The sequence below is a fragment of the Leptonychotes weddellii genome, chromosome 16 (assembly GCF_054177405.1).
Source record: "Leptonychotes weddellii isolate Sample4059 chromosome 16, ASM5417740v2, whole genome shotgun sequence".
NCBI classification, from domain to species: Eukaryota; Metazoa; Chordata; class Mammalia; order Carnivora; family Phocidae; genus Leptonychotes; species Leptonychotes weddellii.
Window position 1 is genome coordinate 44242517 of NC_138384.1, and position 14299 is coordinate 44256815.

Sequence of the window (14299 nt, forward strand, 5' to 3'; positions counted from 1 at the left end):
TCTTTGGTAGCAGAAGAAAGGCCCCGTTGGCCAGCCACCTGTGCAGCTAGGTTTGGCCAAATGCCCAAGCTCCGGCCAGTGGGATGAGCCCAGAAGTTATACAAGTGACTATCTGATAAATATTAGCCAATACTGTTTACTGTCGACATGCTATAGGCCAGGTGGTGTCCCAAGAACTTCACACTCATTTGTGCCTGGTGCTGTCAGTCCCATTTTCCAGATGGGGAAACCGAGGCAGAGCGAGCTAAGTCACTTGTTATAGGGCATCCAGGTGGGAAGTCATAATGATAGTGATCATAGCTAACAGTAAGTAAATGCTCAGGAGGCGCTAGACATTTAAAACACTTTACAAGTGCTTTACCTAGACCACCTATTACTCATTTCATCTTCATGGTAACTCGGACATTTGATCCCATTCAAATCTCTGCAATGGAGATGCATTCGCTAAGTTGTGGCCACAGCTTGGCTGGCTTTTTGTCACCTTCCAGGAGGATCCAGAAGGTGCTGGCGTCAGTCTCAGCTCCCATGGAATACTACATAGTCATCTTATAATGAAGACACTAAGGCACAGACAGGGTAGGATCACTTGCCCAAAGTCACATAGCCAGGGGATGGTCAATGCTGGGTGTGAATCCAGGCCATCTGGCTGGATGGAGGGTTGCCCCATCCCACATCCCCCCCCCACCACCACCTACCACATGATCCAGGAGACCAGCACCATGGTGGCGTCATTAAAGGAGTTGAAGAAGCGGATGAGCAGCTCTCCCTCAGGCCCCAGCTTCCGCAGAGCCACACCAAAGACAATGGCAAATACCACCAGGCCCAGGATGTTCATACTCTCCACCTCATCGCCAATGGGCACCTTTGAGCAAGGAACAGATTGGGATGGGAGGAGGACGCTCGGTCAACCTGAACAGTCACTAAGGGCCTGTCCTGGGCCCTGCTGGGACCCAACGTGGACAAAACAGCTCCTGGAGCTCATTTGTCCCTTCCTCCCAAGGCTCACAGTCCAAGTCCAGGAGAAATAGACCTGTCACCAGGGACCACTCAGAGTGATTGGAATAGGGAAACCCAAGGGAGTGTCAGAACTGAGGGAGGATGGCAGCTTGGTAGGTGGTGTGGCGGGGGAATCAGGGAGGGCTTCGTGGAGGAAGGGGCTGAGAGCTGGAGAACAGGAGGATTAACCAGGTCAAGAGGGGTGGTAGAAGGTTCTGGAGAGGGGAAACAATGTGCAACCGTCTGGAAATGAGAGCACCTTGGGCATTCAAAGAGCAGAAAGAAACCCACTGTGGCTGGAATAGGCCGGCCAGAGTCAAAACATGAGGCTGGGTGGGCGGCTGGGCAGAAGCCTGACTTCGCAGGGTCCCATGGAATGTGGCAAGGAGCCTGGGCTTGCTTCCGAGGGCACTAGGGAGCATAAAGGGGCTCTGGGTAGGGGAGAGACAGGGTCAGGTTTGTGCTTTGGAAGGACTACTTCGTACCAGGCTGAGGGTAGGTGGGAGAAGGGGAGCCAGGGGCAGAAAAGAAGCCTGCACCGGGGAGGGAGAAGAAAGGGGCAAAAATGGAGAGACTAGAAAAGATAGAAATTGGGCAGCGGCTGCAGAGAGTATAAAACAAATACCACCAAATGTCAGAAGACCTCCGGTGTGGGGGCGGCAAACAAAGGCTGGGGTGGGAACAAAATGGAAAAACCCCCGCAGTGGGCCGAGGGATGGGGCCCCACTCCCCTTCCCCTGCTCTCACCTTCACCTTGGTTCCATTGATCCATCTGTTTTCATAGGAGGTACTGTACTGCAGGTGAGGGTGGGCAAGAGTCAGCATCAACTGCCACAGAGGCTCCCCCACCCCTTCCTGGCGCTAACAGTGCTCCAAGCCAGCCCTAAGCACCCCTAAACACGATCTCCTTGCATCCTGCCAGTAACCCCACTGAGGAGGGATTTTCATACCATGTGCCCATTTTCCAGAGGCGGAAACCGAGGCTCAGAGAGGCAAAGGCACTTGCCCAGGGTGACACAGCTAGAATTAGAACCCAGAAGGGGCTCAGAACCCATATTCTCCTGTCTTGGTGAGGGGCATGGAGGGGTTTCAGAGACCACCCAAAAGCAGGCACCCAGGGGCTGCAACTGGCTGTCTCCCTCCCAGCCCGCCCCCCACCCCTCGGGACATACCCCAAGGACTCACTGAGCGGAAGGCCGCGGACACCAGGTTGGAGGGGAAGATATTTCTGCAGAGACAGACACGGAGGGGGGCACGTTATTAAATACCCCGGGGAGGGGCGCCTGGGTGGCTCAGTTGGTTAGGCGACTGCCTTCGGCTCAGGTCATGATCCTGGAGTCCCGGGATCGAGTCCCACATCAGGCTCCCTGCTCAGCAGGGAGTCTGCTTCTCCCTCTGACCCTCCTCCCTCTCGTGCTCTCTGTCTCTCATTCTCTCTCTCGCAAATAAATAAATAAAATCTTAAAAAAAAAAAAAATTAAAAAAATAAATAAATAAATACCCCGGGGAGGGAGGGGAGGTTGGGAGGGGAATGTGTATGAGGGGCTGCGTTGGCCTCTTGGGATGGGAAGAATCTTGGAGGCCCCGTTGGCACCAAGTGTGGTCGCCACCTAGGCCTCAGGCTGGCTGTGGCCTGGCAGAGTTGGGCCCTGGCCCGCACACTTTTCCAGGGGGTGGGGAGTCTGAGCTGGCCTCCTAGGGCCCCACAGGCTGGCCTGCTAGCCCCGGCCAGCCCCGAGGGATTGTGGACTGGAGGAGGTGAGGAACACTGGCTTCCCAAGGCAGGCTGGGGCAGGGTCACCCAGGGCCTCAGCTCCACCCCACGCAGCAAACTTAATACCCTGGGCATCTTGCATCAGCCACTTCCTCCTGGATGGCTGAGAAACGCTTGGGCCTTGGGGCCCGGGCTGAGTGGGTCACAGGGTATGGGGAAGATCTGGGTGTGTTGGAGAGAGGTAGCAAGACAGAGTGACAAGGGATGGCTGTGTGTCATGAATGTGTATCTGTGCAGCAGTGTGTGGTAAACCCCAGCGAGCATGTCTCGGAGTGGGACGAAAATTACAGCAAATGTGGGGACGACAGTCCTTGTAGTGCTTGACATAAATCCACTCATTTATTTATTTAATTTTTTGTTTTTTTAAGTAGGCTCCCCGCAGGGCGGCTGGGTGGCTCAGTCGTTAAGCATCTGCCTTCAGCTCAGGTCATGATCTCAGGGTCCTGGGATCGAGCCCCGCGTCGGGCTCCCTGCTTAGCAGGGAGTCTGCTTCTCCCTCTGCCCCTCACCCCGCTTGTGCTCTCTTTCTCTCACTCTGTCTCTCTCTCTAATAAATAAAATCTTTAAAAATAAATAAATAAGTAGGCTCCCCACCAAACACGGAGCCCAACGCGGGGGTTGAACTCACCACCCTGGGATTGAGACCCGAGCTGAGATCAAGAGTCCGACGCTTCACCGACTGAGCCGCCCGGGCACCCCTAAATCCACTCATTTGGTCCTCACGACAATCCTCTGGTCCCCATTTTATAGAAGAGGGAACCAAGGCACAGAGAGGGAAGGAAACTTGCCTTGGCTAGGAAGTGGCTGAGCTGGGATTTGAACCCAGCCAGCCGGCTGCGTAGTTCTAACCACCCGGCATTCTGGTGTCCTCCCTCCACCCAATGATGTTGCTCAAATGTTGGTATCCGGTGGGGGGTGCGGGTTAGTGTTCAGATCCGTGGGATGGTGTTGGTGTGTATGGAGTCTTGAGCATGGATGTTTGAGCAACGCTCGATGTACTGGTGTGGTCCTTGGCATCCGTGAGTGGCTGTACAAAGGGATGCTTAGTATCCTGTGTGTGTGTGTGTGTGTGTGTGAGTGCACGTGTGAAAACTGGTGTAAGGCTATGTGTCAGTGTGAGAGGCCGCGGCTGTGGCTGAGTGTCTGTGTCCAGCTGTGGCCCAACTGCCTATAAAGTTGTGCGGTTCTGGGCGCCTGGGTGGCTCAGTTGGTTAAGCGACTGCCTTTGGCTCAGGTCATGGTCCTGGGGTCCTGGGATCGAGTCCCGCATCGGGCTCCCTGCTCTGCGGGGAGCCTGCTTCTCCCTCTCCCGCTCCCCCTGCTTGTGTTCCCTCTCTCGCTGTGTCTCTCTCTGTCAAATAAATAAATAAAATCTTTAAAAAAAAAAAAAAAAGTTGTGCGGTTCTGAGATGTTCCAGCTAAGTCTCTGAGGAGCTGGCCAAGTGCCAGTTCCTTCTATTTTGGCACACAGGGGAGGGCTGTGCACATCAACAGCCTCCGAATGGGTGTGCCCATTGGCCAGAAGGCCTGTACCCATCCAGGCCCGGCAGGGCTGGGTCAGGACCCTGCTAATCTCCCCCAGCCAGGAGGTGCCCACCCACTGCGACTTCTAGACACCAAGCCCGCCCCCAAGTCTCTCATCTCAGCCGTCACGGATACCCCAAGCAGCTGGGAGAACCCAATTCCGTGACTCATCATTTCCTCCCGCCACTTCCAGGAAGTCCCCAACCAGCCTGGAGACACTGAATCAGCAGGCCCCAAAGGCAACCCAGGGGTCTGCCCTCCTCAAAGCTGGGAGAGCCATTCTTGGGTGGGGAGCAGAGATCAGAAGAAAAAGAGTCTGCTCTCTTTCTAACTGGCCCCCTTCTGTGCAGCCTCATGTGGGTTTGGCGGGGTGGAGGGAAAGCCCAGACAGGCTCCCCAGACAGGAGGAAATAGAACTGAAAGTCTCGGAGGTGGCAGGGTTTAGCAGGAACATATAAAAGGGAAACTGCGGGAAGGGAGGCTGAGAAAAAAACCTGGTCATGTCCCGGTGACACGTAGTGTGGGGAGCCCTGGGGCTGGAGGTCAGTCAGATCTCCTCTTGATCCCCCCTCGGACTCCTCACCCAGGGGTTACAAGCCGTCTGACCCTGGACTCAAATCTTGATCCAGAAGCCCTATCCTGAGGCCTTTAGCAGCCCCCAAATCCCCTTCCAAGCCCCCCCTCACGCCCAGGATCCTCTCCCCTCCCAGGAGCCCCTCCTATGTCCCCTCCCTCCCCAAACTCCCCCAAGCATTACTCCTTCTTCCCTCTATAAGACTTCCTCGCCAATCACCTTCTTGTAGGGTCCCCGCTAATGTCCCCGGGCGCCCACATGAGAAGCCTCCTTTCCCAGGGCTCTGTCCTCACCCGCTGTACTCTGACCCTCAGAGGGCCACGATCACCATCCCTCACCACCCCGTCCTGTCTTCCTCAGGCCCCGGGGATGCCCTCTCCGATTCACGTGGCCACTCCCGCCATCCCTAACACGCGTCCCCTCCCCACGCGGCTGAGGCACCCCTTCCCCCCCCCTCCCCCACCGACTCCACCGGGCGGGCGGGGTCTGACCTCACAAGATCCAGGAACGAATCCAGGACTTCCTTGCTGGGGGCCTCTTCCGCGGCGCCCGAGGTCCCGACCGAGGCGTTGATGGCGGCGAAGGCGGCGCCCGGCTGCAGGGCCAGCGCCAAGCCCACGCCGAGCGCGGACGCCAGCAGCGTGGTGACCAGGAAAAAGAGCAGCGCCCAGGCGCCCAGGCGGCCGAGCGCGCTCGAGTCCAGGCTGGCGGCGCCGCCGATCAAGCTGCACACCACCAGCGGCAAGATGATCATCTTCAGCAGGCGCAGCAGCAGCTCGCCGGGGAAGGCGAAGGCAGCCAGGCGCGCGGGGCCCAGAGCTAGCGCGCCGCCGGCCCCCGAGACCCCCAGACCCAGCGCCACGCCTGCCACGACGGCCACCACGGTCAGCAGCACGAGCAGGTTGGCGCGAAGGCAGCGGCGCACCCGGTCCCGGGAACCGCCGCATCCGCCTCCTGTTGCGCCGGGGTCCTCCATAGGGACCAACGTCGGGGCACCGTTCGCGGTGGGCTCAGCCTTGGGGTCTCCCCGAGGCGGATCGGCCACCATGATGAACGCCCCGGAGTTGCTTAGCGCCTGGAAGCTGGGCGCGCTTGGGTCTCCTTCCCGGGACGCCGACGTTCCTTAGAACGGAGAGTTTTGTAACACAGCCTGGAGGCTGGAACTTTGGAAGGTTCCCCGGAGTTGGGAATTCACAGCGCCTTGGTTCCTGGGGTGTCTGAGATCCCCAAGCTGGACGCTGAGGCTCCTCTGCTCTCCCAGGTGGTGTCCGGCGCCGGAAATCTGGGAGCACTTGGGTTTCTCGGCCCCAGGGATGGGAATACAGGAGTTTATCAGGCTGGGACCTGAGGTCCTTGGCTCTGGAAGGCTGAAGGCGTCCAAGCGGCAGAGTCCTCAAGAGGTCAGGTCCTGGTAGCGCAGATCCGGGAGGCAGGGATCCGGGGTGCCGGGGTCCTGGAAACCGAGGCTGGGGAGCCTGAATCCAGGGGGCGGGAGACAGAGATCCGGGAAGAGGGGAGCCAGGCTTTTGAGTCCAGGAGAGGAGATCCAGGCCCCTAGGAAGCGGAAGGCGGGGGTCCGGGACCCTAGGAGGTAACTGCGGCGGGTCCGGGGGGAAAGCTCGCGGGCGCGCCGCGTGGCTCTGAGCCCACTCAGCGGAAGCTTCCAGGATTAACGGCAGGGGCGAGGCTTGAGAAGGCGGGGAGCGAACCGCGGGCGCCGATTGGCTGAGGCGCGTTCGGAGCCCTCCTGCGAGCGAGAGGTGGGGCCGAGGCCAGAGTCTGGCCAAGTCACCCATAGAAGGCCGACTAACCAAGTCTAGCAATATCGAGGGGCGGGGGCACCGGAGGGGCGGGGGCGGGGCCCGGTTGGGGGCGGGACGTCGAAGGGAAACCTTTTTTCCCGCCAAAGGCATCCGGACGTGGGTGGGGGCCGGTAACCCACAACTGTTCTCCCGCTTGAGGGTCTCTAGAAAGAGCAAGTGAGCCGCAGGTGGCTCAACCCAGCCTGCAGTGTCTCCGCCCTGAGTTCGGTATTTTGTCGCCTCTCGGAACTCACATTCCTTGAATGTAAAGTACAGATTATTAAAACTCATCCCACACAGGATTGGTGTAACATTTAAATTAGATGGAGTTGGGGCACCTGGGTGGCTCAGTCGTTAAGCGTCTGCATTCGGCTCAGGTCATGATCCCAGGGTCCTGGGATCGAGCCCCGCATCGGGCTCCCTGCTCAGCGGGAAGCCTGCTTCTCCCTCTCCCACTCCCCCTGCTTGTGTTCCCTCTCTCGCTATGTCTCTCTCTGTCAAATAAATAAATAAAATCTTAAAAATAAATAAATAAATAAATAAATAAATAAATAAATAAATTAGATGGAGTTATTTATTTAATAATGTTAATAGTTTAAAAAATAAATGTTCCAGGGGCGCCTGGCTGGCTCAGTCCGGGGAACATGCGACTCTTGATCTCGGGGTTGTAGGTTGGAGCCCCACGTTGAGTGTAGAAATTACTTAAAAATAAAATAAAATAAAAAGTTTTTAAATAAATGTTCCCAGTTCAGAACCCGACACATCAATAACAGCAGTTCTTAGTTTAGGATTATAATCCACTTTCCCCTGGGTATGTAATTCACAATTCACCCCTTAAAAATTAGAATTCAATCTAACAACTGTGCTAATGATTTTACACATGCTTTCACCAAATATTTCCATATATATATATATATATATTTAAGTAGGCTCCATGCTGGGCATGACCCAACGTGGGACTTGAACTCAGGACTCTGATATCAAGAGTTGGTCGCCTAACCAACTGAGCTACCCAAGAGCCCCCTTTTTTTCCTTTTAAGGTAAAATACACATACAATGAAATGCAGATTGTAAGCGCCATTTGTTGATTTTGACAAATGCATAGGCCTGATTTCACTGGAATCTTCATAACTGCTTGGTGAGGTGGGTCCCCCTATTATACCCATTCTTTGGATGCCCAAAACTGGGGCTTAGGGCCAGAGGAAGTCACGTGCCTTGAGGCCACACCTGAGGAGGCTGGGAGTTGCATGCCTGCCTCCCAAGTTCCTAACCCTACCTATTGGGTTGCCTCCCTAAATTCCTTCTTGGTCATTTGAGTCGTTTCCAGTGAATCAGTCACCATTCACGATTCCCTACTCCTCCTGGCAGTGCTGAAATCCTAATTCCTTCCGGTGCCTGGGTGGCACAGTCAGTTGAGCATCTGACTCTTGGTTTCTGCTCAGGTCATGATCTCGGGGTCGTGAGATTGAGCCCCACATGGGGCTCGGCACTCAGTGCTGAGTCGGCTTGAGATTCTCTCTCCCTCTGGCCCTCCCGCTCGTGCTCGCTCTCCCTCTCTCTCTAAAATAAATAAATAAATCTTAAAAAAGAAAAAAAAAGAAATCCTAATTCCTTCCCCAGCTGTCCTGTTCTCCGAGGACATTTCACGCATTGGCATTTGCTCAAAGACTGTAGACAGTGATAACCTCAGAAGCGTCCTCCCGAGGCAGCTGTTGGAGCCTCAGGCAAGTCACAACCTCTGTGAGTCTCAGTCTCTACACCTATAAAATGGGAAGAAGAAGAATAGATCACACCTCCTTGAGTGCTGTGAGGATCAAAGGAGATCATATGTTTAAAGCATTTAGATAGGGTGCAGGTCAGCCCTTTAAAAAGTTAACTGGTACTATTCCTGTAATTGCTGTTATTGTTATTGGAGAACATGGTTTGGGCTCAGACCAGCTCTGGGGGCTGCTGGGCCCTGGTGGTAAGCTCTCCGTCCTGGTCACTGCAGCCCCAGCCCCAGACCCACTTGGGAAGGGGCTTCGAGAACTTTTGGTGACATCCTGGAGGATCTCAAGCATTGGTGCCAGGCAAGCTGAGATCTGCCCAGGCTCTGAAGACGTGTCGCCCAGGCACACTGGAATGTGGTGTGGACCTCCTTTCGGTGTCTCTCCCCTCCCAAGTCCTCCCATCCTCAACTACTTCAGGAAGCCCCCTACGCTCATGTCGTGGGTACCCACCGTGTAGATTTAGTGCCCACACTCTCTAGCACACAACCAAGCACACGGGAGCTGGGCGGGAGTTTGTTAAATGAATACAACTTCAGCCACCCAGGCGCCCCCCTGAGCACTTTATTTGTTCTACAAATATTCCTTGAGCCCTTCCTAAGGGCCAAGTGCTGTTCAGTGGGTGGCGATTCAGCAGTGAGGAAAAAAGAAAGAAAGAAAGAACGAAAGAAAGACAGACAAAACTCCTTGCCAGCATTCTAGTAAGGGGAGACAGGGAAATAACCTTAGCCTACCAGAGGGTATGTTCTGGAGAAAGCTGAAGTGTTGTATGGCAAAGAGGTGGGGTGGTCAGGATGGGCCACTCTGAGGCAGTGACATTTGCAACAGGACCTGCATGACAAGAAGGAGCCTTCAATACGGAAAGAACATTCTAGGGTAAAGGAAGAGCAGGTGTAAAGCCTTGAGGCGGCAGGAGGAGAGGCGTCCACCTTGTCTGAAATGCTGTTATTGAAAAGATGTTATCTCGGGGCACCTGGGTGGCTAAGTCCTTAAGCGTCTGCCTTCGACTCGGGTCATGATCCCAGGGTTCTGGGATCGAGCCCCCGCCTCGGGCTCCCTGCTCAGCGGGGAGTCAGCTCCTCCCTCTCCCACTCCCCCTGCTTGTGTTCCCTCTCTCGCTGTGTCTCTCTCTGTCAAATAAATAAATAAAATCTAAAAAAAAAAAAGAGAGAGAGAGACATTATCTTATCTCCACTAATCCTTGAGACCTTACACTCTACTTTTTTACTGATTTGGAAGCAGCTGGGGACATGAGGTGTGTTGTAGCCCAAACCCCCTACCTAGGCAGGGAATTTGAACTCAGGTGTCTCTGACCCCAGCCTGTGCCCTCCACCCCTATGGGACACCATGGCTACCCCTGCGGTTGGCTCCTCCCCAAGCAGAGGCATTTCTTTGAAGGGACCATCATCTATTCTGAGCTCAATGTTTGGCCTGTGATGGGTGGTGCCGGTGACCAATACATTCTTGGCTCTGTCCTCTGGGGACTCACGGTAAAATAAGGGAGACTACGCACCCCCAGAAGGTGATGACACAGAGTGACCAGGGCAGGGATGGGGAGGCCAGAAAGGATGCTTGACCCAACCTGGGGGTCAGGGAGGCCTTCCTGGGGGAGGGGACATCCCAGCTGGGATAGCAAAGGGTTGGACCAAGCCCAGGGAGAGAGTATTCCAGGCAAAGGGAGCCATACGTGCAAAGCCCCAGAGTTGAAAAGAGCCCAGAACGTTCCCAAGCATGGCTCTAACCTGGTCACCCCACCCTCTGAGTGGCTTCCCTTGGGATAAAGTCCAAATTCTTCAGCTGGACATCTGTCTATCCAGTAATTCATTCCTTCAATCAGTCAACAAACCACATCCACGGAACAGAACACAGAGAGACATCAAATAGAATGAGACAGATGAGGAACTGGGTGGAGGGCAGGTTTCAGTAATGAATCGGATGTCAAGAAATTTGTTAAAGAGGAACACACAAGGTGCAGGAGGGGGTGTAGAGGACGAGGTACCCTATCATCTGTGGGGAAAAACAAATATTGAACAGCCTCTGTCTCAAATGCATTGACTATCTCTGCAAGAATCCACAGAAGAGCGCTCTCTCTCTCAAATAAATAAATAAAATCTAAAATTTTTTTTTGTGGCTTTTTTTTTTTTAAAGATTTTATTTATTTATTTGACAGAGAAAGACACAGCGAGAGAGGGATCACAATCGGGGAGTGGGAGAGGGAGAAGCAGACTCCCGGCCGAGCAGGGAGCCCGATGCGGGACTCGATCCAGGGACTCCAGGATCATGACCTGAGCCGAAGGCAGTCGCTTAACCAACTGAGCCACCCAGGCGCCTGTGGCTTTTTTTTTTAATTATTATTTATTTATTTGAGACAGAGAGAATGAGAGACAGAGAGCATGAGAGGGAGGAGGGTCAGAGGGAGAAGCAGACTCCCTGCCGAGCAGGGAGCCCGATGCGGGACTCGATCCCGGGACTCCAGGATCATGACCTGAGCCGAAGGCAGTCGCTTAACCAACCGAGCCACCCAGGCGCCCCAATAAAATCTAAAATTAAAAAAAAATCCACAGAAGGTGCTTGAAGTGGTGGCTTTTAGAAAGAAAAGCATGGCTTTGTGGTTCAGCGTGAGCCCCGTGGTTTACTCAGCTGTGAGACAGCGATGATGGCGTCTGGCCTCAGAGATCAGGGAGGGATGATGAACCAAGTTCATGTGTACGAAGTGCTTTGGTTGGTAATGGGCAAACTGCAGCCTCCTGGTATTTTAAGCTGTGATGACTTCTGGAAATCAACATTTTATCTAAGGTGAAAGTAAAAAAGGCTTCTTCCACACTTTCCCTTAGATACAAACTCACAGGCTGGTGCTCCCCGCCCCCCGCCCCCCCAGAAATGTTCATGCCTTGGAGTCACTGGGCGAGGGCAGCAGGTGGGACCCGACAGCTGGTGCTGGTTTCAGGTGCTGTGCCAGCAGGTGGCCAGGCTGGGGGCAGGGAAGCTTCTGGCAGCCCTCCCGGTAATCAGGGCCCTGGGTATGGAGAAGTGGCCCAGGCTCCGTGGGCAACACCGGCCGAGGCCAGCCTTCACAAAGTTGCTGCTCTCACATTTCAAGCACAGGGGTGTCAGATGGGGAGGCAAGTTGGAGGGAGGAGTCTCGAAGACTCAGGGGAGCCCAGAATCCCAGAACTTTCGGGAAGTGTGGGGTGGGCCTGGGCCAAGAGGGGAAGGTTTGAGGGTCTGGTCCAGGATTGGCCAGGAGTGTCCCACCCCCTTCCCTCCTCCGCTTACAGAGGAAAGTATACCAATTCTGCTCAGCCAAACCTCCTACCCAGATTCGAATTTCAGGAATTTCATCTTCGGAAAAGAAAAGGCCTGGGGCTCTGGGAAGGAGGTGAGAGGGGCCAGGAGAAGGCTGAGCTGAGCAGTGTGGAATCTGGACAGCACAGAGCATGGAGGACCCTCCTGACCTTAGTTCGCTGTCTGTGAAATGGGTATTGTTTGGAATGGTGTCCTCCGTGAGAGGACTGGGTATCGGACAGCAGGTGGGATTGAGTTAACTTCGGGGTATCAGCCTTCTCCATCAGACCTGTGATCAGGAGCTTCCAGGCGATGCAGCCTCTCCTCCCTCAGATTTGCATTTGTGTGTTCAGCAAACTTTTTCTGAGCACCTAGTGGGTGCCCGGCCCTGTACTGAGGGGCACTGGGGTCCCGGCAGTGACTGAGACAGGCCTAGCTCCTGTCTTCCTGGCCTTATAGTCCAGTGGGGGAGACAAACAGTGACGACCCCAAGTGAGAAGTGCTGGGATAGAGGAGCCCAGGGGAGAAGCCCAGTCTGAGAAGTGAAGTCAGGGAGGGTTTCCTGGAGGAGGGGGCATCTGAGCTGAATTTGGAAGGATGTCAGAGCTAACCAGGAAAGGAAAGAGGGAACGGGTAAAGACAGAGGACACAGGAAGGGCAAAGACCTGGAGGTGAGGAATTTATGAAACCAAGAATAGTTCTGTTTGGTTGGAGTGGAAAATTCAAGGAGGAAAGTGCCAAGAAATGAAGCTGGAGGGGCGTCTGGCTGGCTCAGTCGGAAGAGCATGTGACTCTTGATCTTGGGACCATGAGTTTGAGCCCCACATTGGGTGTAGCGATTACTTAAAAATAAAATCTTCAGGGAGCCCTGGGTGGCTCAGTCGGTTAAGCACCCGACTTTTTTTAATTAACACATAATGTGTTATTTGTTTCAGGGGTACAGGTCTGTGATTCATCAGTCTTACACAAGTCACAGCGCTCACCATAGCACATACCCTCCCCAATGTCCATCACCCAGCCACCCCATCCCCCCCACCCCCCTCCACTCCAGCAACCCTCAGTTTGTTGCCTGAGATTAAGAGTCTCTTATGGTTTGTCTCCTTCTCTGGTTTCGTCTTGTTTCATTTTTTCCTCTCTTCCCCTATGATCCTCTGTCTTATTTCTCAAATTCCACGTATCATTGAGATCATATGATACTTGTCTTTTTCTGATTGACTTATTTCACTTAGCCTAATACCCTCTAGTTCCATCCACGTGGTTGCAAATGGCAAGATTTCATTTTTTGATGGCTGCATAATATTCCATTATATATATATATAATGTGTGTGTATATATATACATACATACATATATACACACACACACATATATGTATACCACATTTTTTTTTAAAGATTTTATTTATTTATTTGACAGAGAGAGACACAGCGAGAAAGGGAACACAAGCAGGGGGAGTGGGAGAGGGAGAAGCAGGCTTCCCACGGAGCAGGGAGCCCGATGTGGGGACTCGATCCCAGGACCCCGGGATCATGACCTGAGCCAAAGGCAGATGCTTAAGGACTGAGCCACCCAGGCACCCACACACCACATCTTCTTTATCCATTCGTCTGTCGATGGACATCTGGGCTCTTTCCATAGTTTGGCTATTGTGGACATGCTGCTATAAACATTGGGGTGCAGGTGCCCCTTCGGGTCACTACATTTGTATCTTTGGGGCAAATAACCAGTGGTGCAATTGCTGGGTCGTAGGACAGCTCTATTTTCAACTTGTTGAGGAACCTCCATACTGTTTTCCAGAGTGGCTGCACCAGCTTGCATTCCCACCAACAGTGTAGGCGGGTTCCCCTTTCTCTGCATCCCTGCCAACATCTGTCGTTTCCTGACTTGTTAATTTTAGCCATTCTGACTAGCACCTGACTCTTGATCTCAGCTCAGGTCTTGGATCTCAGGGTCGTGAGTTCAACCCCCATATTGGGCTCCACGCTGGGCATGGAGCCTACTTAAAAATAAATATAAATCAAATCAAATCAAATCAAATCAAGTCAAATCTTCAGGGGGAAAAAAGGCTTTAGTTTAAATCATGCAATTACCCTGTGCTGGGTCCTGCCACAGACACAGTGGTGGCCAAGGGCACTCTGCCCTGTCCTCATGGAGTCTTATTACACTTCCATCACAATGCTTCCTTTGCGGGGCACCTGGGGGGCTCAGTCATTAAGCGTCTGCCTTCAGCTCAGGTCATGGTCCCAGGGTCCTGGGATCGAGCCCCGCATCGGGCTCCCTGCTCCATGGGAAGCCTGCTTCTCCCCCTCCCACTCCCCCTGCTTGTGTTCCCTCTCTCGCTGTCTCTCTCTGTCAAATGAATACATAAAATCCTAAAAAAAAAAAAAAAAGCTTCCTTTGCATATTAACATACAGATTCCTGGGCTCTGAGGTAAAAATGGAAGGAAGTAAAATCCTACCACATCCCCCAGAAGGAGAGGGGAATAGGAATATAGGGGACCAGCCCTGAAGATGATCAGCCCTGCTGCTTCTAGAATTCCACTCCTTTGGTGGGAGTGTAGAGGTTCTTAGCAGTCTC

At 53.7% G+C, this 14299-nt stretch overlaps 1 protein-coding gene across 1 annotated transcript in view; it reads right to left on the minus strand.

Annotated features, from left to right (window-relative positions):
- SLC1A5 (solute carrier family 1 member 5) overlaps positions 1–6532 on the minus strand; it is an 11454-nt gene extending 4922 nt beyond the window's left edge. The window contains exons 1-4 of the mRNA XM_081807161.1: positions 5360–6532; positions 2182–2224; positions 1744–1791; positions 696–862 (exon numbers count right to left, since the gene is read on the minus strand). Coding sequence (XP_081663287.1) covers positions 696–862; positions 1744–1791; positions 2182–2224; positions 5360–5916 — 815 coding nt within the window. The 5' untranslated portion in view covers positions 5917–6532. The remainder of the gene's footprint in view (positions 1–695; positions 863–1743; positions 1792–2181; positions 2225–5359) is intronic.
- Positions 6533–14299: the final 7767 nt, after the last annotated feature.